Raw genomic sequence first — 27,437 nt, 5'->3', positions numbered from 1 at the left:
GGACAACCTTCTCTAGGTGTCTTTAAGGGTTACCTACAATCTGTTTTAAAAGAGAGGGGAAAAGCAACTTTTTAAAAGAACAGAATGAAGGCAGTATTCTTGCTTATCAGAGAAAAGTTCTAATGGAATCACTGAAATAGGTAGCCAAAAGTAGGGTTAGAGGGGTACGGTTTAGTGAGGGTTTTGTTTACAATTTCAGTGTCCACAGCTGGTCAGTGCTATGGGCTCATCTTCAGGGGCTCTTGAGAAATCCCCATGAAGACAGCCGATAACATGACCTGTATAACAGAACGGGAGAACAAGTTAGCGAAAAGCTTCTTAAGTGCTGTCTGCATGCACACATTACAACGATAGATGAGGTGTTGATAGAGGGGCAGAAGAGTTCCCACAGAAAGTCTAGAGAGAGGGTTCAGAGGTAGCCCGGGTAAGACATCAGGCCTTAGAATAATATTCAGAAATGTTGAATGTAGCAAAAGTAGCACTAAGGGTTTAGGGAGAGGTGAACTCATTTTTGGCCGCTAACCATGTTTGAGTCTCTTGTAGCGAAGTGGTGAAGAGTGAAAAGCCAGCTTTGCACTCAATGTGTATTGCTTGTGGTTAACCTGAGGTCTAATCTTAGGAAAGAGGTTGCCATGATTCTTTCCCACTGCCTCTGAATTTCCAGCAGGATGACCTTTAGCAACACATCTGTCCTCCCTTTACTTCTGTTTCCTCTTCGGTAAAATGAGTATAATGACAGCATCTACCTCACAGGGTAAATTAAATGAAGAGCGCAGTGAGTAGAACAGCGTTTGATGCATGGTAAGCTCTGTATGTGCTGGATATTACAGTTGCTTCTATTACAACTACAGTAGTACAGTTTATACAAGCTTGTGTATTTTTCCACTTGTTTCTCTAGAACAAGTAAATAGAACCAAGACAGATGACTCAAAGAATAATACGTGTTTGAGGTTAGTAATACAGAGGACCCACCCTTCCAGGAATATTATACATGTTACCCTTCCATCAGTGATCTCTTTCATGGACTTTTTAGGAGAAAGTCTCCCCCTTGGCAAGTCTCTGTGTCCAGTGCTCTTTCAGGGACCTCGGAGAACAATTGCGTTCAGATCCTTCTGGCCTGTGTCTGTGTATCACTGCAGACTCCAGAAGCCACACAAAGGAGGGGGAGATTTGGTTCACAGGGATAAGCTTCTCTTGGCTACTGTAGCACACATCTGTATAGAAGGACCAGGGAAATACACTGCTAAAATGAAGAACTCTGAGGAGTACCTCCCGCCCTCAGGGATGTAGTGATGACACTTAGTATTTTTACGAGAAGCTTTCACGTATGTTAGCTCATTTGATTTTCTCAGCACTGGGGGCATGTAAAATAAAAATGAAGCTTTCTTCCCCTTATTTTGACTGCAGTATCTAGATCTACTCTTAATCTGTTTACATTATTTTAAAAGCATTTTCAGAGTGTAGAGATTTCTCTCTGTATACTAATCTTAAGCTTCTAAAATGATCTCTTTTCAGTAACCAGGACTTAATAGCTTACAGCAGGCTCTCATGGGACCCCAGACATGGGATGTGATTTTGTCGTAATTTTGGAAATTTGCCCTAGATTGAGGGACTAGAAAGATCTGGCACCTTCTATTTCATTTTATAGGTTCAAATACCATTGAATATCACTGTGGGTTTTGGCTTGCTGAAAACATTGGTAACAATGGGGTTTTGCAAACTTTAATACTCCATTTTAATAGGAGAGAAGTGTTCAGCATTTACGCTACCATTGTAGCTATTTTATTAACATGTTAAATAATAATCAGGGGCTGTTCTAAAAACTCATCAGATTTCCTAAGCTTTTTAAAGCCATGGAAGTGTAATCCAGTCCAACTTCAAAGCTGCTGCTCTAGCCTTTGTCCCCATGATCTGGGATGTTCAGTCTCCAGATGAAATTCATGCAACTCCCTGAGTTCAGATATCAGTTACTGCCAGCTTTCAAGGCACTGTAAGCAACAGTTACTTTGCCCCCTTTTCCTGGCTACTTAAAGACTAGTTTTGAAATTGTTTCTTTTATCTCACTAGAGTAGACCTGCCTAGAAAGATTTGTTTAGAGAAAGTTTGTTTCTCTTCTTTTAGGTAGAGTGTAGGACTGAAATTAATAGCCCTACCTTGAAGCCGGTAACCCAAGGATGGGGATCCTGACATAGTAAATAGGTAGTAACTACTTCATTGTCCGGTAGCAGCTCTGTGTACCTGGCCCAGCTCTTCTCCAAGGGGACAGGAGATGCCGATTATACTAAGGTGTTCTCTGAATGTGAAGCTAGAGAAGAGCTGAAATTTTCCCCTTCAAGTTTGTTTGGTCATACAAATGACTTGGAGCCACACAGGTTTGCAAACATGCATAGAAATCTCCCACCACAATGCCATCTTCAAGTGGACTCAATGCTCCAATGGAGCAGAGGCCACAGCCACCTGATTTGAGGGGGAGGTGTGAGCTCAGGCTGGCACAGAGCGCCCATCCACAGAAGCTCTGGGGGCTCTGGTGCTGGCTTCAAGTCACCCTGATTTGTAAGATACAGGTTTGACTGGAGCGGTTTAGGAATGGGTCCCTGAATTCCTTGGGTTTCAGTTCTCTTCAGTTCAGGTATGTTACATTTTCTCAAACTCACAAGCTGTCATGGCATGAGGGCTGGACTTGGGACTAATGTATGTTCTTTCTGTTACCTTCCATCCAATGTCGGGCTTTATGTTACCTCCTCATCTGAAGCAGTATCATCTACTTTTGGTCACATCAAATGAGACCTTTCTTCAAAATTTTTACTGTCTGCTGGAGTCTGAACAAACTAATGGAAAAAAGTCCAGTTGACAATTGGCCAAGTCCAGTGGTCATTTTTAAATTTATTTATTTATTTATTTTTGGCTGCATTGGGTCTTCGTTGGTGTGCACGGGCTTTCTCTAGTTGTGGCGAGCGGGGGCAACTCTTCGTTGTGGTGCACAGGCTTCTCATTGCGGTGGCTTCTCTTGTTGCGGAGCACAGGCTCTAGGCGCGCGGGCTTCAGTAGTTACAGCACGCTGGCTCAGTAGTTGTGGCTCGCGGGCTCTAGAGTGCAGGCTCAGTAGTTGTGGCACACAGGCTTAGTTGCTCTGCGGCATGTGGGGTCTTCCCGGACCAGGGCTCGAACCCGTGTCCCCTGCATTGGTGGGCGGATTCTTAACCACTGCGCTGCCAGGGAATCCCCCTGTGGTCATGGTTAAAGGCATCTTTTCCTCTTTTGTGGACTTCATCCAGACGTGTAGTGCAGCAATACCGTCCTCAGTGCGACACAGTACCTAGAGATCCTTTGTCCTTGCAACAAACACAGAGCCCTTCCCAATGTTATTGCGCCCCTGAAGGAAAACAGCATCATACCATGTGTGGCTAAGTTCCCATGTCAACTCCCCTTGAACGCTGGTTCAGAAAATGTCCCCTTTGTCACACCTAATTCTGACTTCAGCACTCTCTGTGGAAATTGGATCAGGAGGACCACCCTGATCAAGGGGACAGTCTGATGATTTAAAGCTAACATTAAAAGACAAATATCTTGTATCTCAGTGTCTTCTAATGGTTTGTGTGGGCCATTGTCTAGAGGCTCTGGAAGTCAGATGTGCTTGTGGCTGTTGTGTATATACATCTGGTGGTATATCACTTTTTTTTTCTTTCTCTTTAGGACCAGGAAGAAAACAAGGGAGCAACAAGTTGGCCTGAATTCTACATTGATCAGCTCAATTCCATGGCTGCTGTAGGTATCCTTTCTGTTCTTCAACTCACAGTTTAAAATGCAAGTTTAGTACAAAGCGCACAGTTGCACAATAAGTATTCACTTGAGTAAGAACCACCAAATGTCATTATCTTTCCAAACTCTATTCCAAACGCTCAGTGTTGGGGAGAAAGGGGAGGCAGGAGTGGTATTTGGCAAAATGATTTTTTTCCAGTATGTTTTAAATAAAATCAGCACATACTAAAATATAAGTGTGTTTAATGTTATTAGAGGAAATGTAATCATAAATCTGTCCTCTGTTCAACTTTAACTTGCAATTGTTCCTACCAATCATTTGGAACTTTGATAGGGCAGCACCATTCTAAAAGTTAATACTATTTAAGAGTAGTACAATGAAACTATCCCTTCACTGTTCTCATCCTTTTTTTTTTTTTTAAACGGAGGACTTAGTTCCTGGGTTCTTGATCTTAGAGGGTACGAAGGTACTCTTTTACTCGTACAAATAAGAAAAAATTTCATGGAATACGTGGTTTAGTGGAAAGGCATAATAATGATAATGCTGAGATATCCTTGGGAAATCTTCAGTATGTGGATTTTTGGTTCAGTAATTGATGAAAATGCATTCTCAGTGTCTAAAATAATGCATTCTGATCACATAGATGTCTCTGTGATGTCAGAGTTTTGAACTGCTTAGGGGCGTCTGTCGATCCAGCAAAAATACACAGCAGAAAACATGTCATCAACATTCGAGCCTTAATAGGCTGAATCTTGTTCACATTGATAAAGCTTGGAGGCTGCTCATAGGAGAGCAGTCTTTGCCTCCGTGGACACACGATTTTAAGAGTTAATCTGTTAGGCTCAACTTTGAGTTTATTATATTCAAGCAGATGATAGCTTCCATAATACTTTCTCTACCTCTCCTTTTCCTGCCATCCACAGAGCCCTTGTGGAGAATTCATTTCTTGTCACTTAGAACAAACATTCTAGATTGTCTAATATTTTGCTGCTGCTGCAACAGTTAAAAACTGACTACTATATGTGAATCATTCACACTTTTGCTAAATTTTCAGAGGCCTTGACTTTTAGCAACTTCCTCTTTTCTAGCTTTTTCTTTGAAGATGCTTCTTCTGCTGTCACATGATGAATAATAAGCACCATGGTAGACAGGGCTGTATAAATTATAGAAGAAACTGCATAAGCTTTTGCCCCAAGGGTTTCTCTAAAAGCACAGCAGAAAAGAACAGAAAATAACCACCAAGTCCTTATAACAGGCATTCTACACAACAGCAAAGATGAGAAAAGAGTGATCTCAGCATTTGTATGAATATGTTATCAGAACATGAGTCTTGTGATAACCATCAGGGATTTTTCTACATCCGCCGAAGCAATTATAATATAGAGTCATTTACAATTCCTGCACATAAAGGTTATTTTCTGAATTTTTTAAAAAATTTTATTTATTTTTGGCTGTGTTGGGTCTTCATTGCTGTGCGCCGGCTTTCTCTAGTTGTGGTGAGCAGGGGCTACTCTTCGTTGTGGTGCGTGGGCTTCTCATTGCAGTGGCTTCTCTTGTTGCAGAGCGTGGGCTCTAGGCATGCGGGCTTCAGCAGTTGTGGAGTGCGGGCTTCAGTAGTTGTGGCTCGCGGGCTCTAGAGCGCAGGCTCAATAGTTGTGGTGCACAGGCTTAGTTACTCCGCGGCACGTGGGATCTTCCCAGACCAGGGATCAAACCCATGTCCCCTGCATTGGCAGGCGGATTCTTAACCTCTGCGCCACCGGGGAAGTCCCTATTTTCTGAATTCTTGTTCTTGGCTGTTAGGGTAAAAACAAGCGGTCAGGCAGGCTGTCTCTCTTTCTAATTAAGTCAGCCTTATTTGATGTCTAACAAGGGAAGTTGCTCCTTTGTTAATGAATTCACTTCTATCAATGGAGAAGTACTAAATAACATGGATTTTTCCTTTCTTCAAATTTTGGGACAGTTAGGTTAATTTGTCCTTTAGTGACTTACTCCATGCCTTTTCTGGATTCAGCCTGACTCGTTTCCTGCCCTAGAGGGTGTGTGATGTGCTGGTATGTGACACTTCTTCAAGAGCCTCCCTTCTCCTTCATCTAGCTCCTTGGACAACCTTTTGCTACATTCATGAGTCATCTACATTTTAATTATATTTGCTTCCTAATCGAAAGCCCTCTCTAAGAGTATCATTTCCAGGCTCTTAAATTGTCACTTTGCTCTTCTTTATGGGTTAAACACCTCACAAAGCTTTCTAATGCTTGAAGGACAGAGCCAGCATCGTTCCAGGGTTAAGGGTAGAAGCCATTACAACAGGTGATGAAATAATGAGGCCTCACCACTCTTGCATCTGTAAAGGAGCAAGGAGGCCTGATGAGACCAGAAACTCTACGCTGAGTTTTCTGGTTTTTTCACCCTCTCTGTGGCCACCACATCCTCCCATAGTTCTAGCCAATCTCTCTGGAGAATTCCTGGCAGCACACAGCAGAAATCCTAAGACATTATCCCTGGGGACTGGAAAGGCACATGACTCCTCCAGATCCTTTCCTGGCCTGGCAGCTAAGCTCTTTGGCTGTCTGCTTTGGGAATTGTCGAAGGGGGGGTTATCCACAGTTTCATCATCCACTGTCTTCAGCATCAGTAGCGGCTACTGCTGTTGAGTGTGCCTCATGTAACAGGCACTTTACATGCTGTTTTAAATCCTTACAAGCACCCTATCCTCTAAGTGCTATTTATAGATAAGGAGTCTGAGACTCAGAGAAAGGTTACCTTGCCCAAGGTCATCTCATTTGGAAGTGGTAGAGCTGGAATTTAAACCTATCAGTCTAAACTCAGAGACTCCTTTCCAGTTTGCCTCTCACTAACTCAGTTTTTTAAATCCTTTGGCACGTGAAAGAGGCCTGGTAATCCCACCCCACCCCCACCCCCCCGCCTCCACCCCCAGCTTTTCTGAGGTGGGACAAGCATCTGGAGAGTCTGATAAGCAGTCCAGGTTGAGAACCGCAGCGCTTACTGGTCTGTGAAGCCCTTTGTGGAACAAGTTCAGTTACTTTGCGGAAGCTTCATAACAAGAATGCTTTGTTCTTTAAAGGACCCCTGAGTGATCTGCTGGCTTTTAACGAGTGAAAAACAATATAATAAAAGAGTGCGTGTTCCAGAGGGACCTGGGCTTTCTTGGTGTGTGGCTTCTGCGTGCAGTCTCAGGGAGCAAGGATGTGAGGTGAAGTTCAGTGTGCTTAGCGGGTTGGCTTATTGATTTCACACCAATGAGATATTTCAAACAGGAGCTTACTTAGTTCCAGACTCCATACCAGGAATGATTTCTGTGCCTGGTTTGCGCATCTCTCTCGGCCCTGCATGTTCCAGTGTAAACCTTAGCAGCTTTGACTGGAAGATCCTCTGCTAGGATGCACTTCGTCCTTTGCCCACTCCTCATGTGAACAGGGATTTAGTAAGTGCATAGAGCACCCAAGGAGGCCGCCACAAGCCAGTCCAGTGTATGGCAAGGTGCATACTGGTTGTCTGGCCTAGCAGCCGTCTTCAGAAATGTAGGCAGATCCCCTTTTCTGTCGAAAAGCTGCAAATTTAGACTTCTCCATAAATGTGAAGCTTGAAAACTTGAGGCTCCACATAAATTATTCTATTTCGAAAAGTCACATTAGAATGTCAGGTTCATCTCCGTAACCTCGACTTTCTCAATACAATAAACAATCTTAGATTCAATTCTCATTGTACTACACACAGAGAAGAGTATACTGTCTTCTGTTTTGAGAGGAAAGTAATAGTCCTTATATTGGGGAAGGAAATTCCAATTTAAATTTCTTGACTTTTCATAAATCTCCTAACTCTGCTAGGAAGAATCTTAATGTAGTCTGCCTTTATTTGGAGGTTACACCCTCTCCAAGATTGTTAAAAGGATAAATATATGCATCTTTATTTAGTATTAATGAACCACAGTAAGAAACGTGTGTAGTTTTAATTTGGGAGGTTTGGGTGACTAAGCTTAGGAACAAGAAGTGATATTCATAAAAGTCTTGATTCTGGGCTGCAGATTCAAAGTGATTGCTTAAGAGTCTGAACAAGTTCAGCTGTGCCACAGGAGATTAAATGTACTTGGCTGGATTTGTGCTCAATTTTCCAGGATATGGGTCTCACGGAGCTGTGAAGAAATTCATTGGCTATTTCTGCATGCAGCCTCTTCCCCTACCATCCTCTGGTGACAGCTGTCCGGGCGCATCACCAGCAAGAGGGCAGCTTTAGCAGAAACAATTCAAGTTTACAAAACAAGACTTTACTGATTTTTATTCCACTTGCCATAAATGATACTGATATATGTTTGCTTTGGGCTTCACCATCCTAAGTGTGAAGTCAAATTTAGGTTTTTGTTAGCATTTAGTTACTTAATGCTTGTACTGTTAACTTGAAAAAAATTAAGTAAAGTCACCCCTTGATGATGTGTGGACCTGAAAGAAAGGGAGAGACTGGACCATTGAGACACGTGGATAAGAGCCAGATGTTTTTTTCTGTACCCCAATCTGTCTCCCAACCATGCATTTTGTCAGAATGGGTAACAAGTAAAAAGACTGAGACTGGACAAGCACATGTTAAGAGTAGGAGGAAGGCAAGGGACCTGTGGTTCCGTGGGGTAGAAGCACCTGGGGCCATAAGACTTGGCGATACTTTTAGTACATTTAGGTGATCATGGCATAAAAGGAATGGAAAAGACTTTTTAACAAGTCTATGAACCTTAATCATTTCTAAAACTTAAGCATTTACTCCAAAGGAATTGTCTATCTTTGTATCAGCTCCAATTTAATCGTTCCTCTTAAAAAATAATTGGATGTAACAAAAAATGTAAAAAATTACACTTTTTTTTTTTAAGATTACACTTTTTGACTGAGAAATGGAAGAGAGAGCATGGAAAGATTGCTGCCTGCCTCTCTTTGATAGTGTGATAATGTTAACTTTAATTGTCAGATTGTTATATTTAACTATAGGTCTAATCTTCCCTTTTCTATCAAATAAATAGTAATATCTTCATCAGAGTATAGTTATAGAATAGTTACACAAGTGTTTGGACAACTTAATCTCTACTAAGATTTCTCAACATTTTCTTAAAACTTTATTTAAATTCAAAAGAAGTAACTTGTAGTACAGAGAATGAATTTGTGGAATTCTTGGCGCTTTTGGTCTACATTTTGGCTTGTAGTAAATCTTGGTCATATTATTATTGATTATTTGTATTAAAAGTGATAGCATGTAATCTGTGGGCTTGTCTTACTTGTACTATAATTAAAACAAAAATTGAAGAAGTAACTTTAGTTTTCTTTGCATAGAGAAAATCTCTGCTGGCTTTAGAGAAAGAAGAGGAAGAAGAGAGAAGTAAAACTATAGAGAGTTTGAAGACAGCACTAAGGACGAAACCAATGAGGTAATTTTTATACTGGGTAGCGTGTACTACTTGTCTCTTTTCTTTTTCTGCTTTTCTACTTTCTTCTCCCCTTGTTTTTTCCCTTCCTTTCTTCTTTATTTTTCTGCAATAGCCAAACTCTTGAGGAAGTCTTAAATTAAAAACATGTAATTGAACCGTGGATGAAATACTTTAATCATTGAACATTCAATAAATTGTTTTTCTTCGGTTAAAAGATATGCAGACATCCATGAAGGTGGCTAAAATACAAAAAGGCAGAAACTAATAAGTGTTGGTGCAGATGTGGAGAGATTGTAACCCTCATTCATTGCTGGGGGGAATGTAAAATGGTGCAACCATTTTGGAAAATAGTTGGACATTTCCGCAGAATATTAAACATAGTGTTGCCATATGAGCCAACAATTCTACTTCTCGATATATAGCCCAAGGGAAATGAAAACATGTCCCTAAAACCTTGTGTGCGAATATTAGCATTATTTATAATAGCCAGAAATTGGAAACACCTAAATTCTATCAACTGATCAATTGATAAATAAAATGTAACATATCCATAAAACAGAATATTTTTCAACCCTAAAACGGAATGGAGTACTGATACATGCTACAACATGGATGAGCCTTGAAAATATTTATGCAAAGCGAAAGAAGCCAGACACAAGGGACCACGTATTGTATGATTCCATTTATATGAAATATCCAGGAAAGGCCAACCCATAGAGACAGAAAGATAAGTGGTTGCCTGGGGTTAGGGAGAGAGGAAAATGGTCTTTTGGGGATAATTAAAGTGTTCTAAAATCAGATAGTGACCATGGTTGCACAACTCTGTGAATATATTAAAAATCACTGAATTACACATTTGAAAGTATGAATTTTATGGCATGTGCGTTATATCTCAATAAAACGGTTGTAAAAGAAATGGATGAGCAATCAGCTTCTACTGTGTGCCTCCCACACGTTCATTTTCCATTAATCCTCTAAGGTTTGGTGCGATATGGGGGTGCTTACAGGTGCATTTCATCAGCACTAGTGCTACGAATGAAGCTTGGCTAGGTCTGGGTGATGTGGTTGGATGAAATAGCTGAGAAATAAAATTCCCTATATTTGACTATAAAATGCTAGGAAAAAATGTACTGATTCCTCAAAAATCATATACAGTAGTATATCAAAAGTTTTCTAATCTGTCCTAACAAGATCAGTGTTTCCCTCTCTATGTGTGTTCTGCATTCTCAGATGTTAATGGCTATCCAAGGCTAAATAAGTTTGGAAATTTCTGGAGTAGTCACATCAACAGGTTATGTTACTTTTGAACTTTTCAGAGGCTTAACCTACAGATGTGTATTGTGAATTATTCTCATTGATTGACTTTACAGTTAAATAAGTGCTATAAATATCAAAAAATTAATGTACAGTAATAAAGTATTGCTTTTATTTGTTTTATATATTGGGATTCCATATAGCATGCCATACAAAAGAAGGTTTCTGCTATAAAACTAAGGAGATAGATTATCATTTGTTTGGCAAGTAAATATCCTGGAGTTTAAGGATGGTCTTTGACTTTTCATTGGTATGGGGCGTGCCTGGGTCAGTGGTCAACACTTAAACATGCCTGAGGACTGGATGCTATCATAACACAGGATCAGCAGATGACTTTAACCTAAGGTGAATATTCTGAATGTCTTCTTGTTCCTGGTTTTCTGTGGTTATAAGATCTGTTCATTGGTTATTCATATCGGTTAAGTTCTTTTTAACTCAATTGGAGATTTTTTTCACACTTCTGGTTAGACCTGACCATTGGGTCTGGGCCAAGGAGGAGGCCTCCAATTAAGAAGACTTCATGTAAGCCTTTGGGTACTTTAGGAACTACATCTTCTTACTTTCTCCTGCCCACCAGCCCCCTAAACCTTTCTGTTAAGGGCTATTAAAATATTCCAAAAAGACTTAAGTCTGATACATTTTAACCTTCTCCTCGTGACAGGTTTGTAACCCGATTCATTGACTTGGACGGCCTGTCATGTATTCTCAACTTTCTAAAGACCATGGACTACGAGACCTCAGAGTCTCGAATACATACCTCTCTCATTGGATGTATAAAGGCGCTAATGAACAACTCTCAAGGTCGGGCTCACGTCCTGGCTCATTCTGAGAGTATTAATGTAATTGCTCAGAGTCTGAGCACAGAGAACATTAAGACGAAGGTGGCTGTGCTGGAAATCTTGGGCGCTGTGTGCCTGGTTCCCGGGGGCCACAAGAAGGTTCTGCAGGCCATGCTGCACTACCAGAAGTACGCCAGCGAGAGAACCCGCTTTCAGGTAGGTGCTTCCTCGCCACTTCTTCATTCCTGCCTTAAAACCAGTGCCTTTCCTGGCCCCGAAGGGGGAATGGTAACTTGAGATTTTCCCCTGTGGTGAGCATTCACGATGGGACTTCAAGCATTTCCTTCTTCTTAGGTAGAGAGTAGAATGTTCTTTCTGTAGTTGATCAATCTGAGGTTGTGGATTTACAGTAGTCCCCCTCTTAACTGCAGTTTTGCTTTCCACAGTGCTAATTACCTGAGGTCAACTGCGGTTAAAAAATATTAAATGGAAAATTCCAGAAATAAATTCCAGAAATAAGCTTTAAATTGTGCAGCTGTTCTGAGTAACATGATGAAATCTTGTGCCATCCTGCTCAGTCCTTCCCAGGATGTGAATCATCCCTTTCTCTAGATACCCACACTGTATACAACACCCAGCCATTAATGTAGGAAAAACATAGTCTATATAGGAATATATATAGGGTTCAGTACTATCCATGGTTTCCGGCATCCACTGGGGATGTTGGAACATATCCCCTCTGAATAAGGGGAGACTACTGTACTGAACTTAAAAATGTAGCCCTGCTTCCTACACATTATATAAAACACTTTTTGATCCACTAAATGGGTGTTCCCTGAAAATTTTATGTGTTACCAGTCTTGATGTAGTATCGATATAAACAGTGAGATTACATCACCACATGGTTTATACTCAAATATAAAAAGTAAGCAGAGTTAACGAAGCACAGTCTTTTGTACTTTGTATACATGTATATGTAAACATATATGATGTAAGAATTTTGAAAGTAGAGTTTTTAGGACTAATCTTAAGGAAAAAAAGGTAGCTTTCTGTGGATCAATGTAATGCTGACTAAACACAAGCTTTTAAAAATAAACTTCAGAGTATTAAAAAATTAATAAAATGAGTGTACGGTTAGTAACTATTCGGTCCTTTGTTTTTACATCTGTATCCTTGGTAGACATTAATTAATGACTTGGATAAAAGCACGGGGCGGTATCGAGATGAAGTGAGTCTCAAGACTGCCATCATGTCCTTCATCAATGCAGTGCTAAGCCAAGGCGCAGGAGTGGTAAGAGCCTCTGTACCACAATTTAAAACATATATTATTAAAGAATAATTTTTAAAAAAAGATTACCAACTGTGTAGTCTAAAGAGCTTAAAAATGTATTCCATCACCCTTTTACTTTCAGGAAAGTTTGGACTTTAGACTTCATCTTCGCTATGAATTTCTGATGTTGGGAATTCAACCTGTAATAGATAAATTAAGGGAACATGAAAATTCAACATTAGATAGGTAAGTCACACTATTATGAGATAGTTCATGTGTTTTCCTTGTGTATAGTGCCAGTCTGTGAACTACTTGTGACCTAAGGAACTTGTACCAAAATGTTAGACCAGGTAATGATGTTTTTATAGTAAGATTTTCTCGATGAAAGAAGCAGCACTTGTGTAGAGAACTTAGTGTAGGTTTTGGCATTAGGCTTGAATCCGTATCCCAGTCCTGCCGCTTACCTGCTGTGTGTTCTGGTCAAGTTACTCAATTTTTCTGAACCTCACTGGGTTTTTTGGGTTTTTTTTTTTTTTTTGCGGTATGCGGGCCTCTCACTGTTGTGGCCTCTCCTGTTGCGGAGCACAGGCTCCGGACGTGCAGGCTCAGCAGCCATGGCTCACAGGCCTAGCCGCTCCGCGGCATGTGGGATCTTCCCAGACCAGGGCACGAACCCGTGTCCCCTGCATCGGCAGGCGGACTCTCAACCACTGCGCCACCAGGGAAGCCCCCTTACTGTTTTTATATGTAAAGAAATAGTGATGATGATGATAACACTATTCTGCAGAGCTGTTATGAAAGCTGACTATAAAACATGTGGAATCACATGGCACCTTTGATAGACATTCTATGAATGTTAATTTCCACTTTCCTGTTCATTTGCTCTTGTCTGCAGTCATTTTACGATTTCTAACATATCCTACCACCTTTCAGATCTTTCCTTCTACCACACTTCTCCCTCATTCACACACTCCACCATGCTTTTTTCCTTGATAGTCCATGAACATGTCAAAATACACTTGCCTCAGGGCCTTTGCACCTGCTATTTCCTCAGCATTAAAAGATCTTCCCACAGATGTCCAAATCGCTTTTTCCCTTTTGCCCATGCAGAGACCTTTTCCAGCCACTGTGTTCATATTCTTCACCTCACCTCACCTCCCATCATTCTCTACCCCCTTTATGCTGTTGGATTTGTCTTCACAGAACTTATCATTCCCCAGTCAATAATAGGGGCTCAATAAGTATTTGAATGAATAAGTGAAAGGCATGAACATTTCTTTTGTAATCTTTAATTCAGTGGTCAGTCAAGTTAGTTATATGGGCTTGTTTTTCCATAAAGAGATTCCATGAGTAGAATCTGGATTTGGTTGTGTTTGGATTTGATAAACTTTCATGAATTGTCTTCTATGTGCTGCGCATCCTAGGCTTTCAGATTTGTCTCTTGTAGTGATCTCATTTCAGTCAGATGATGTCTTCTTTCCTTAGAACATAGTTAAGAGAAGGCATTCAAATTTTGTTGTCGTACTTCTTTTAGAGATATCTCTGAAATTTTAGGAAAGGCCTTAGTATTTATGTCCTGATTCCTATGTGCCTGTGTTTGTAGGATGTTCAACTTTTAATAGCTTTTCTTTAATTGTCTTTCAGGCATTTAGATTTTTTTGAAATGCTCCGAAATGAAGATGAACTAGAATTTGCCAAAAGATTTGAACTGGTACATGTGCTTACAATTATTCTAATTTGACTCAGCAGCTCACAAATGTCCCTGTTGTAATGTGTGTCATAGAGATGACATGTAACCTAAGAGCAAAGTCAGATTTCTGTTTTGCTATCTAAGTGGCAGGATTAGCTTCTATTTGCCTTGTAATTGCTTACCTTACCTTGCAGGAATTGAAGAACTTGGATGTTTGACTTAGATTTCTTTTTCATATGAAACAGGTTCACATAGACACAAAAAGTGCTACTCAGATGTTTGAGCTGACCAGGAAGAGGCTGACCCACAGTGAAGCTTACCCTCACTTCATGTCCATCCTGCACCACTGCCTCCAAATGCCTTGTGAGTGTGTTTGTGACTTAACGCATGTGTTTGTGAATGTTTGGACATCATCCAAAGGGCTCTGTCTTCTGAACAGTGTGGCTTAGGTTGGGTGCACACCAGGGATTCCAAACCTTAGTTTTGTGACAGCCCAGTGTGTCTCTGCACAGCTTAAGGGGTGTTGTGAAGTTCTCAAAATGAAACGAATTATAACTCACTTTGATTTTAAAAATAAACATATGCCTTACAACACATTTAGAAGGGGGCAGAAAGTGCCTCTCAATCACGTAAATGGTCATCGTGTGTCAGAATTCCAGAAACGTTGGGAAGGGTTGTAAACATCTGTCTGGTTTTGTGGCTCTGGCGGGTGACCACTGTTGAAAAATATTCATTCAAGTTTTGAAACCAGTTGAAGTATCTCCACTGTTCTTTTCTTTTTTAGACAAGAGAAGTGGCAACACCGTTCAGTACTGGCTACTCCTAGATAGAATTATACAGCAAATAGTTATCCAGAATGACAAAGGTCAGGACCCTGACTCCACGCCCTTGGAAAACTTTAATATTAAAAATGTCGTACGGATGTAAGTTTCTTTTTATTTTGCTACCCTTGAGATAATAGCACCAGTATAAGACATTTGTATTATCCTACTTCAAAATAGCAGCTGGGAGAACTGAAATGTTCTAGAGGTCAGATACGAGTTCCTATATGTATACATGTAATATATATATATGTAACATCTGGGTTTAAAATGGGTTTCAGGCATGCTGAGGACTTTCTCTGCATTAAACAGTTTTTCTACCTAGAGAGCATGCATTTAGCAGTGGGCCTTTTACGCTTTTTGTAATGAATGCTCCTTTAACTATCATACAGGTTGGTTAATGAAAATGAAGTTAAGCAGTGGAAAGAACAAGCAGAAAAAATGAGAAAAGGTAAATGATGAGGTCCTGACGAGAGAAGAGGTCATGTTACTGGTTATTGGACAACTCTCCTTACTGTATATTTTAGAAATTTGCATTAATGCTTCTCATTGACTTTGGTGTATAAACAGCCTTTCCCCTCCCCCATGTTTTCAGGGCATTTTGCCTGGTTTTTCTTGAATCAGACTATCTTAGTTGTCATGTTGATTCCCAAATATTTTATCCTTTCATTATAATCATTTTTTGAAGCATTCACTGTTCAATGTTCATTAATTCAAATTTTCTAAACCACCGTTCATTTTTGGAAGCATTTTTGAAGCATTTACTGTTCAATATTCATTCATTCAAATTTTCTTAACTACCGTTCATCCCAGCCTTCCCCATAACTGCTCTTGAAAGCACACTAGATTTTAAGAACTATAATCAGGGACACCAGGGATTACCCAGAATTTTGAAAGAGAAGCACAGGCAACTTGGTTTCAGCAGCCCATTTCTCCACGTGACCTTAATTTGGCACCAGTTATAAAAAGAGAAATCATGCAGAAAATCACTGACCATTAGAGATGTACATGTTGTGAAACATTAACAGACCAGCCATTGGTGAGTATCTCAATATGTCTTTGCTATCAACTCTCAGCATCAAATGACTTGGGGGGGGCGGTCATTCGTGCCTGTCACCATGCCAAACCACTCACAGAATAAGTATAACTCTTCCCCTCCTTCAAAATATTAGCAAATTAAAGTTGGACCCTTTGAGAAAACAGTCATACGCCCGGCCACTACTCTTTCACTGTGCTGGTTAACTGACTTCCTTTTCCCTGTCCAAGTGACTCATTCACAGCCAGTGACATACAGTAGCACTCACCATAGTATTCAGTGTGTTGACAATATGGTCCAAGAGATGCTGAAGCATTTCCTTTCCTCTCATCACGTTTTGTCCATTGAGCAGAAAAGCAGGCTCACCACTGATATCGGAAAATACCGAATATGAAGTTCTGTTATATTGTGGGTTCCTCATATGAATTCAGATAGGTCTCAAATAAGTGAGGTTGCACATACATTTTTATAAATTAATTCCAGAAACTGCTATAGAAAGAATAGAGACATTGACAACAAGTTAGGGTAAAGAGAGAATTATACCCGAGAAGATGGTCAATGAGTGGTACTTTAGGGATATACCCTAGAGCATGGAGACTCAGGTGTGCAAGTTGAAGAGAGTACTTAGGACATAAGCTTTGGAGTCATTTCAGTCCTTCATGCAGTGGGTATGTACTGAATGGCTGCACGGGGCAGGCACGGTGCTGGGCTCTGGGTCTGGGTCTCAGCTCTGCCCCTGACTGACTGTGTGGGTAGGCTAAGTCATGTCCTTTACCCCTCCAGTCTTTGCCTCTGCAAAGTGAAGATTACATCTAACTCACAGGGTTGTTGTGAAGAGTAAATGACAAATATTAGGACTTTAGCATAGTACCTGGCATTTATTAGCTGCCTAGTAATGGTAGAAAGTTTTGTAGCATTTAGGCAGTTGAGGGGTACAAGAGGAAGTGGCCCAGATCAGCTGGAGGAATAGGATGGTTTAAAGTGAGGTCATGCATAGAGTGCAAAAAAGGAGATATTGTCGGTAAAATTCATTCTTCTCTAGAAGTGTCAAGTAGCAAAGTTCTATTAAATAGGGTACCTGTTGATGAATTTCTCAGAGGGTGGAGGCTGTGAGGAGACAGGAAGTACTATGGACCTGAAAGGTGGAGAATATCTGGGGAGAATTCTCTGTAGTGCCGGATACCCAGTAAATACTGAATAAAAGCTTAGCAAATGGAGACTATTTGTGGAGATAATCCTTTAGGCTGGAGCTTCCCATACCGGGCACTTTATCAGAATCCTCTAAGGAGCATTTGAAAACCACAGGTTCCTAAGGCCTGCCCCTGATCTATAGAACAGACTCCCTGGAATGTGGTCTGTGAGTCCTGAAATGTCAAAATCTCTCAGGTGGTTCTGAGGCTTGGCCAGATTTGTCAAAGGCTAATGACCGATAATAGGAAGTTAGGTCTTACATTGTCAAAGAGGAATGAAACAGAGATAGAAGAAGGAAAGTGGGATGCAGTGGGGTAGTTTTTAGATGTCGCTGAAGAAGTCAGGGAAGCATCCACAGAGTGGTAGAAGCGGGTTGACGGTTATCTTAACTCCAAGGCTGGTAAACTCCAAGGATTTTAGTGACTTGAACCTTCTCTGCAAACTCTGATTTTAGAGAACTAAGAAGAGAGAAAGTAAAAGACAGAGAAAGCAAGAATTTAAATGTTATCAAATTCAGAAATAGAGACCAGCTCTGTATAGCTCTGCCCCAGTAGGTTCTATCTCTAGTGGGTTTATTGGTATAAAAAGACTAGGGATTGGGGCCAAGTATTTGAAATGAAAATCTGCAGGCTAAACTTCATTAGTCCTCTTTTCCAAAGAGTATTACTCCTGTAAGTGCTAGAGTCAGGAGGTGTGTTGGCAACATAGGTAAGCGTTATGCTAAATGGGATGCCTTGTTCCGTTATAGCGGGGTTGGGGGAGTGAGTGCAACTACAGCTGAGAGCTAACATTTTTCTCCGCGTATTATCGTGATTCTCATGCTCAGCAGGTACTACTTAACTTAAAACCCTTAAGGTGTTTAATGATGAGATAATAACATTTGCTTTCGCAAGTTTTAATAATTGTTTGCCAGCGCATAAAACACTTCAAGTCCAAGGGGCCCTCTGAGGGCAGTGGGACCAATGACTCCACACTGGGACAAACCCTGGGTCCGGCAGCAGCACTTCCTCCCAGGGCAGGATCCTCCCTTTCAGCCCCTCTGCTAGTGGGACCTAAGCCAGCAAACCCAGCTAATGAACACTGGACTTGTCTAGTTCTCATTTCTAACTTGTGAAAAGAGGCCCTGTTAATAGTCATTTTCCCTAGTGTGACTAAAGGGCCATTTCTAGGACAGGATTCTAAATTAAATACCAAGCAGGCGCCATTCACCTCCACAAATAGTTGCTCACGCCTGTGTTCCATCTTTGGAACTGTGACCGGAGGGCCTCTTCAGCCTTTTACAGAATGTAGTTGATAAAGTTGTTCATCTGAAGCCCCCTGCAAGCACGAGCACCATTGAGCCCATGAGTTGCTCCCTTTGATGGAGAAGAGGAATGATTTTATAAATCATAATAAAGAGCCTCACAATCACCCTCAATCGATCTTCTGTTTAGAGAAAATGCTTCAGCTTTGAAGAGTTCACCGTTTTCATGTCCAGTTGTTTTCATGTGTAGAGCACAATGAGTTACAACAGAAACTGGAAAAGAAAGAGCGAGAATGCGATGCCAAGACCCAGGAGAAGGAAGAGATGATGCAGACCTTGAATAAAATGAAAGAGAAACTTGAAAAGGAGACCACTGAGCACAAGCAAGTGAAGCAGCAGGTGGCGGACCTCACGGCCCAGCTCCACGAGCTCAGCAGGGTGAGCTCACGGGCCCCAGGCTGGGTCTCCCATGGCTGGCAGCTGCTGAGGCCTCCTTATCCCAGAGCCCCCCTCCTTAAGTAGACAGCTCTGCTGGGGCCAATAGAGCCTGAACCGTCTCCTGACCCATCACGGTGGTGGTGCAACCTGTTCCCTCTGCTTACCGTGCACGTTAGCAGAGGTGGTTGAGGGTGTGCATTTGTTCTCCAATACAGATACTCTCACAAGAGCAAGGAAATCACATTAGCTTCTTAACATGAAAACTGATTTCATGAAAACCAAACTGGAGGATGGTACCAGAAGTGAGAGACACGTGAACCCTTTGCAAACGAGCCCTAGAGTGTCACACACGAGGCCTCTCAACTTACTGTGCCTTTAAGCCCACATTCTCAGATGTGTGAATTTCTCCATAATACACATGTTAGGCAAAGTTTCAGACCCTAAAAATCATCCAGTGAATTTACTTCTTCTGTTCATCTCCTCTTTTCCTATTTTTATTTTTCAGAGGGCCGTCTGCGCTTCACTCCCCGGTGGAGCATCGCCTGGAGCCCCTGGGGGGCCCTTTCCTTCCTCTGTGTCCGGACCCCTCCTCCCTCCCCCACCACCCCCGCCTCTGCCTGGTGGAGCGCTTCCTCCTCCACCCCCTCCCCTCCCCCCAGGGGGCCCTCCCCCTCCCCCAGGGCCTCCTCCCTTGGGAGGAGTCATGCCACCTCCTGGTGCCCCCCTGGGTCTGGCACTCAAGAAGAAGAACATTCCTCAGCCCACAAACGCCCTGAAATCCTTCAACTGGTCTAAGCTGCCTGAGGTGAGCCATTTGTTCCAACTTTCCCTCTAACGGATAGCACTAGCAGTGCTCTGTGTTGTCTCTGATCGGGCCACCCTGGCTGTCCAGTGATTTCATTTCCTAGTGCAGCATTCTCACTAGCTCAGATATTCAAGTGATAAAGCTTCTGAAACAAGGGACCCGATTTTTGAAGCCAGCTCATTCTGAGCATCCGGTAGAGTGAAAAATTTGGGATAGCAGCACTTTGTAAAACAAATAACTACATCTATTATTTTTGTGTCTAACTATAAACCCCAGCGCTTCTTAACTTGATGTTTGCAGAACAAACTGGAAGGAACAGTGTGGACCGAAATTGATGATACAAAAGTCTTCAAAGTTCTAGATCTTGAAGACCTAGAAAGAACTTTCTCTGCTTACCAAAGACAGCAGGTAAGAGCATGTGCCCTCCAGATGCTAAAATAATTAAGGAGTCATGTTCTTGTGCATGATCCCTGGGCCATCTGCCATAACCATGATATGTTAGGCATCTTAATTCTAGGCTGTTTGGTCTAGCCTATTATGTTCCTGCAGACAGCATGGTGTGTGGGTCTGCATGTGTGTTTAGGTTCCTGTCAGTTTATGTGTGTGTGTGTGTGTGTGTGTGCGTGCGCGCGCATGTGTGTGTACATGTTGAAGGTATACAAGCTCCTTGTTAGGGAGCTTCATGCTCTGGTGTCTTTCCACAACACCGTCTCCGTTGGTGGAAGGAGCTCTGTATCTTATTGTCACTTGTGCTTAGTCAAAGGGGCCACCAGGGGAAAATAGTAGGAGAGTTACCTAACTTGTAGTGTCACCCCACAGTGTTTGTTTCTGAAGCTATTTTAGTTATAATATTTGTATCTCAAATGGTTATTATCAGAAGTGGACTGCTTATTTGAAATAAATGGAACCTTTTGAAGTATGGGGGTTGGTAAATGACTATAAGTTGGCAGCTAGATAGAACCTAGAAAGAAGTTTTTGCTCTGTCCTGAACACGATCGACTCAGAAGTGGGGCTGTGAAGGCTGAGCAAGTGTGGGGATGGCAGTGGAACAAATAGGACCCAAGGAGCTTCTGAAAAGTGAGCAACATGATAGTATGAGAACATGCAGTTTGATTTGGTGCTTACTAACCTGGCCAAGTAGTCAGCGTCACTTAGTGAGCTTGGTCACATCTGTGCGGTACCTCTCACCCCTCGAGAGGGCATCTTAGTAGAGTTCACAGCAAAGTGGCTTGGTACAGAGAGTCTCAGAAGTACAAGCAAGAGGTGGATTGAGGTCTTCAACAGTCAATCGGAAGTCTGGGAGGGAAAAAGTGAGTCTCAGAGTGTAAGGAGAAAAGTTCAAAGGGTGACTGAGGGAGAGAAATGATGAGAGCAGAGGGTGTCTTAAGGAACAGGAACAGGCAGATGCCAGGCATCTGCGTAGGGGCTTTCCTTGGGTTTTGCTGGGAGGCCCTTAACTCCCGTGTGAATCATTCCCAGGGTGGAGCATCCTCAGACAAGCAGCAGACTTCCTAGTCTGCTTAGGCTTGGCTTGGTTCCCAAGAAAGAGTGTCTCAGAACAGAACTGCCAAGCACCAAGGGAGAAGATGGACCGAGGCTGGGGAGAAAAAACAGCTGAGGTTTTCTTTTTCAAAATGGCCTTTGATGCAACTAAAATTGAAAAGAAAAAGTAGTACATCTTTTAGCCAGAATATTTTCCCTTAAGTGAGAGAATATTTCTCTGCAGTGCCCTTAATGCTATTTTAATAAAGTACAAAAATGCAGGTGGTTGCCTGCCATGGCAGAATGACTGTAAGATAGGAGCACTCAGCTGGGACCCCTCCCAAAAGTATGACAGCAAACTTGTACAATATCATAAATGCCAAATAAAGGAAAATGAAGAAAAAGAAGATAGGACGTTGTCCAGTTGAAAGCAAGATACCTTATCTTTCAGGGGACAAACAAAAGATGTGTTGAGAGCTCTTGTATGGCAGGTACTTGGACCAGATTCATTCCTGAATGGCCACAACAGGCCTCCTCTCTCTCCCGTCCCACGATAGTTTCCTCTGGGCCTTAACATGAAGTAGGACATTAGGACATAGCCAGTTTCCTGGTAGATTCAAATAATCTTCTGACCTAATTACACGTCCTGCTGATTTCCTACTTCAGTTTCAGTCACTAATACTGGTCCATTCTAGTTGCCTAAGATGAAGGTTTGGGAACTTAGAGAAGTAAATAAAAGGAAGAGAAAAACAGCAGTTATTCCAAATGATGCTATTCAAGTCTGAGCTCGTGGGTTGCATTTATTATGAAGGCAGATGGTTGAAAGACCCAAGTTTACAAGACTCATAATTAACTGGCTTTCAGCAGAAGGTGCAGAAGGATGCTGCCAAAATGCTCTGGGACAAACATGTGGACAGTTCTCAAGAGCTCCAGGAGACAGGGTTGCAGAAAGCCTAGCAATTGGGTAATTGTCTCCTAGCAACCAATTGCTGTTTAAATAATCAGTAGTCATGCCAGTCAGGATAAACCAGAACATTTCGGTTGCACTTAACACTAAGTAGTAGACTGGTTAAGTAGAATCATTTGTGACATTTGCAGTAGTACTTCCCAGAGAAAAATTTCAGCACACCCACTCAGCTTGACTCAAGTAGGTCTCCCCTCTTGGTGTAAGAACATGAGCTGAGAATTTTTAAACCATAAAGGTGTTTCCCAAATGAAGGTAATTTGAGCCATTCCATTGAATTTATTGAATGTTGAGAGACAGAAAATCGAAAGATGAAGACAGACTAGTAGGAACACATAGGATAGACTAAAGGTAACGGGGTGCCTGTCATTGTGTCCCCATGTCTCATAACTAATGGCAACGTCAAGACCTATGCATTTTCATTTTAGTCTTGGCAGTGCTCTATTTAATTATTGTTACACTTGAATTGCTCTCTTTTCTACTCCCAAATGAATGCCGGGAACCCTTTTTTTCAATGATTTCTCCTCTTTCTTCCCTCCAGAGTTATAAAACCCTGGTCAAACTCTCTGGATTTCAGCCAGTTGTGTGGCCAAGTAAATTTCTCAGAGAGACAAAGAACCCATGAATACCATTGTCTGTGTGCATGCAACAGGAACACTACACAGAGTAAGATTTTGAAAAAAATTTCAAGCTTCAGATTAGTATAATTTAGGTGAACACTGATTAATGACATGTAGGAGAGGTTTGATATGAGTAAATGTACACACACACACACAAGATGTGCCCTGTTGATATGAGAAATATTGAATCATTAAAAACAACAGATATTTTTATTGTCTGCTTTGCATATAAAGTATGTCAAGGGACACAAATGTGTTAAACTATTGCACACGTCTATAATGCAGCTTATACTATAAAAGCAGAGATGAGGAAAATCTGTAAATAACCAGAATATAGACTAAAAGATGATAATCAATATTAAGTATCCATTACATTTTTGGTGCTGAATATAATATATACAGCCCCAATCTCATCAACCCTAACTTTTAGTTCTCAAGGAACTGATACTTATTTGTTCATTTAATCTTCACACCAACTCTTTGAGGTGAGTATTATTCCTATGTCACAGATAATAAAAATATGGCTCAGTATGTATTCAGTGTCCAGACAGGTGTACAAGTGGCATAATTCTCAGTTTCACTTTGTTCTTATTGATGGCTTTATTGATTATGAAGGTTAGACTTTGTAAAGGATTTTCTTTAACTCCAGTTTTAAGAACAAGATCATTTCTATTCAGGATTCTTTTTTTTTCCAGTGTGGATATCAAAGGTGTGAGCCGATTATGTAAGCTTATGTGCCACATGAAATGGAATTTAATAGCATACAGTTATTCCCCTGCTCACATTACAAAAGTTCATTTGAAAGTCAATGTCTTGAATCTCAGAACCTCTTTTCCTCATTGAAACTGTACTATACATGATCTCTAGGCCAGCCACAAGAGACTTATTTTAATACATAATGTAGCACATTGCATAGTAGTACTATCTCAGTTACAATTAAACAACATTCATATTTGTTTTGTGGGAAATTTTCATCTCAAGATGTTATAAATTCATTCTCCCTATTCATGCAATTTGGACAGAGAGAAAATGAGCTAAAGGTACTACATTTACCTAAAGGCACACATATCTCTGGAGCAACAAATGAACAGCTGGTTATCTCCATTCCTCTTCCCCACTCTTTGCCTGGGGACACCCCTTCTTTCTAGGTCCTATTATCAGAACGTGATATAACATTTCAAAGCCTCTCTGCTTTGAATAGTTACAAAGGATAACTATCCTAGGCTCCAGAATCCAACTCTCCACTAACATGTCATATACAAGTCATTCTTGGGGTCCCATTTGGTATAGTCAGTGGTATCTTCTGAATTTTTATGAATGGCCAAAGAAATTTCTTTTTTTATTTTCTTTATGTTTTTTGTTATTCTGTATATATAGGTTTTACATTGAAAAATTATGTGATTTAGGACATTGATTTCAACAAGCTTTGTCCTTAGTCATGGCATATGAAGACAGGAGATAAAAATTGTAAATAGTGGTTTTTCTTAGTACCAAAGTATAAGGTACAGGTTCTATATAGCTGGACAACATGGTACTAGTTAATCAAATACAGGGTTTTATATAAATATTAGTGTGTGTGCATTTCTCTGGAGAGGGATCTCCAGCTTTTATCAGATTTACAATGGGATCTCAACCTCAAAAATTTTAAGAACCATCCATATAAAGGTTGTCATTGTCTATGAAATGTCGAGTCATTATTTCATGGTGAAACCCTATTTATAGGAATTTATCAGCACTGGCTCCTGAAAATGCAAGCCCCAACTTCCTACTTATTTTCCAAACCCTAAGCCCTACACCAAAAATCAACTGGAAAAATCAGATATCCTGTTAGGTGGAGCCAAATGTAGGCAATTCTATCATGTTTGGCCCAAGCCAATTAGTGAATAATTTAAAGTTTCAAAAAGAATGTTAACTTATTTGAAATAGTCCTGGGAGCATCAGTATTTTTAACATTCCCCATCTAATAAGCTTTGTGATTTTATTTAAAATGTGATGATTAAAGGACTCTTAAAATAGGGGATTTCAAGATCTCCAATTAACCTAACTCTCACATGGCATTCTTCATCCTCACCTCTCAAAAGATAAGATACATTACTTAGCTATTAACTGTTATACTTAGTGCTGCTGCTGGTTACAAGTGGGAGATCTTGACCAGCTGTGCTTCAACTCAACTGAAAAGTAGGGCAATAGGCAAAAAAATGGACTTGATCATTGGCTTGAAAGGTAGAATTGTAGTGTGTGATAGCTTCCAAGTATGGAGCTCATAAATATGTGACAGGTACTGTACAAAATGCTTTACACGCATATCACATTTAATACAGTAAATATCCAGTTGTTTACTTCATTTTACAGATAGTGAAACTGAGCCCCAAGTCACATCCTTAGTAAATGCTTGTGGCCTGGTTCCATAGGCCACTACAGTAGAGATTAATTTCCAGACAGTGGGAACTTAGGGAGAATGAGTTGCCAGACACCTTCATACAAGTTTCTTCCTTGAAGGCCAGACAGGGAGAGCAGGGTCTAAATTCAACTTGCAACTTGTCTCTTTAAGAGAGAAAAGTAGGATAAGATGACCTCATGGAGTTCACTTCACCAGTTTTTTCTGCCCTTGAAAGGAGAAACTGCTGTTACAGGGAAAGAGTGCTAAGGATTTTCAGTGTAAAAAACTTGACAGTTACAACAGGGACAAAAGAAAACTGTGACATCAGAGGAAAGAAAAGTTTCATGTGGTTATCACTTTATTTTTTAAACGCCATTCCAGAAAAGTAATCCCCCCTTGTATGGGTGGAGCAAGGGGAGGATACATTTTGTTTCCCATTCGAAGAATGATGTGAAACAGCTCATCTGTGTAAAATTGGCCTTGGCAGTGCTGCCGGGACCAGTGAGGCCTTAAGGAATCTGCTAAGTAAACGCTGATTGTGTAAGTAGTTGGCCCAAAAACTGGGGTGTGTTTTGCACACCGAAGCTTTATTCATGCCATCACGGCAAAAATATGCAAAGAAAGCTGTGACTTTCTCATAACGTGTCAATTACTGCTTCCTCTTTCCCTTCTTCACTCCAGGTCTTTTCTATGAACTATTTTCAACAGAGGCTGTTGACCTTATACGCATGAACAGCCCCAAGGCAGTGTGGACAGGACCACCAATGGCTGCACAGCACATGAATCACTTATTGTCTCTTAATTGCAAGTTCTGTCTTTTTCCGCATACCTACCCAGAGCGCCCACAGACATTGTTTGGACTCTTGGGGAGTACTGAGTGTTGGTTTTACTGACCTATATTGTTGAACTTGTCTTTTTTCTTTTCTTAATCCTTCCTAGTGACACAAGAAGATAGGAGATTATTCCATCCCGTCAAAAAAGCATGTTTGCTGGTAGCACATGACAATGGGAGTAGTTCCCTCAGGTTGATAGAGTTGATTGATATTTTCTGCTTCAAGGGAAAACCGTGAAATCTGCTTCATGTTGAATACATGGAGCCCAGTGGTCCTTTCAAAGAGGATTTGTTCCTTCACCACTTTGAGTCTTTTGGGGGTGTTTTAAAGCCCTTTCGTTTCTGAATTTGATTTGCCACCATTGAAAATTGTGTACAGCACATGCCATCTTCTCTCTTTACCCTGAACGCTTAGTACCCTGCTCTTCAATGTATCTTCAGCCAGACTCTCATCTTCATCAACTCTCATTGCTGCTCCTGGGAGCATAAAATCATCTCTTACCCTGTCACTGATTTCCTTGACCTTCCCCCATTGGTTGCTGTGATTTCTGAACTGCATGTATCTGATTTGCCTTTTCCATGCCTCTGCCATGGCTGTAGGATTTCTTTGTGAACAGTAACTCCAAGCAGGTAAGTGAGCTAAAACCCACACTTTGCTTAATGTAACTCCTTGGCTTACTATAAGCTCGAAATGTCTTGGTTTTCCTAGGGTTTTTTTTTTTTTTTTCTGAGAGTGTAATACAATGCCTACTTAATTGCACATTGGGTTTCAACTCTTAACTGAATATTGAGAGGTATGCCTGAAATCTCAGCACAATACGAAACAGTTAAAGTTTGGTCACATGGTGCCTCTTATTATAAACTCCATGTTGTCTTTGTTTCCTAAACTGTTATCCAGTTCTAGAACTCTTTGGTTTCCTTACTTTTTTTTTTTTTTGGCCAGAGTTCCCTATTTTTTAATCTTTTTTATTTTTTAAATTGGGGTATAGTTGCTTTACAATGTTGTGTTAGTTTCTGCTGTATAACAAAGTGAATTAGCTATACATATACATATATCCCCATATCCCCCCCTCTTGGACCTGCCTTCCACCACCACCCCCCACCCCCGCGACCCCATCCTGCCCATCTAGGTCACCACAGGGCACCGAGCTGAGCTCCCTGCGCTATACAGAAGGTTCTCACTAGCTATTTGTTTTATACATGGCAGTGCACATATGTCAATCCCGATCTTGCACGTCCATTCTCTGTGTCTGCTTTCACTTCTTTCATTTTTTAATGGCATGATCTGTTTTTTAAATTGAGCCTGACCTTTAACAAAATCAAACTTGCTATTTATCAAGTCAATCTATGTTTTCACCTTGATGCCCAGTTTACTCAAACAGTATTT

At 41.0% G+C, this 27,437-nt stretch overlaps 1 protein-coding gene across 3 annotated transcripts in view; it reads left to right on the top strand.

The window, feature by feature from the left end:
* The window catches only part of DAAM1 (dishevelled associated activator of morphogenesis 1), a 179,359-nt gene that overhangs the window by 106,411 nt on the left and 45,511 nt on the right, over window positions 1–27,437 (top strand). For all 3 annotated transcript variants that reach the window (XM_060004472.1, XM_060004473.1, XM_060004471.1), the window contains exons 4-15: window positions 3,694–3,765; window positions 9,091–9,185; window positions 11,161–11,494; window positions 12,459–12,569; window positions 12,691–12,794; window positions 14,193–14,259; window positions 14,484–14,601; window positions 15,023–15,161; window positions 15,452–15,510; window positions 18,780–18,967; window positions 19,473–19,772; window positions 20,073–20,180. In XM_060004472.1, the coding sequence (XP_059860455.1) occupies window positions 3,694–3,765; window positions 9,091–9,185; window positions 11,161–11,494; window positions 12,459–12,569; window positions 12,691–12,794; window positions 14,193–14,259; window positions 14,484–14,601; window positions 15,023–15,161; window positions 15,452–15,510; window positions 18,780–18,967; window positions 19,473–19,772; window positions 20,073–20,180 (1,695 nt within the window). The remainder of the gene's footprint in view (window positions 1–3,693; window positions 3,766–9,090; window positions 9,186–11,160; window positions 11,495–12,458; window positions 12,570–12,690; window positions 12,795–14,192; window positions 14,260–14,483; window positions 14,602–15,022; window positions 15,162–15,451; window positions 15,511–18,779; window positions 18,968–19,472; window positions 19,773–20,072; window positions 20,181–27,437) is intronic.

Source organism: Delphinus delphis, chromosome 2, assembly GCF_949987515.2.
Source record: "Delphinus delphis chromosome 2, mDelDel1.2, whole genome shotgun sequence".
NCBI lineage: Eukaryota > Metazoa > Chordata > Mammalia > Artiodactyla > Delphinidae > Delphinus > Delphinus delphis.
Note: the sequence above shows the minus strand (reverse complement) of the source record. Positions and strands in the feature narration are given on the sequence as shown.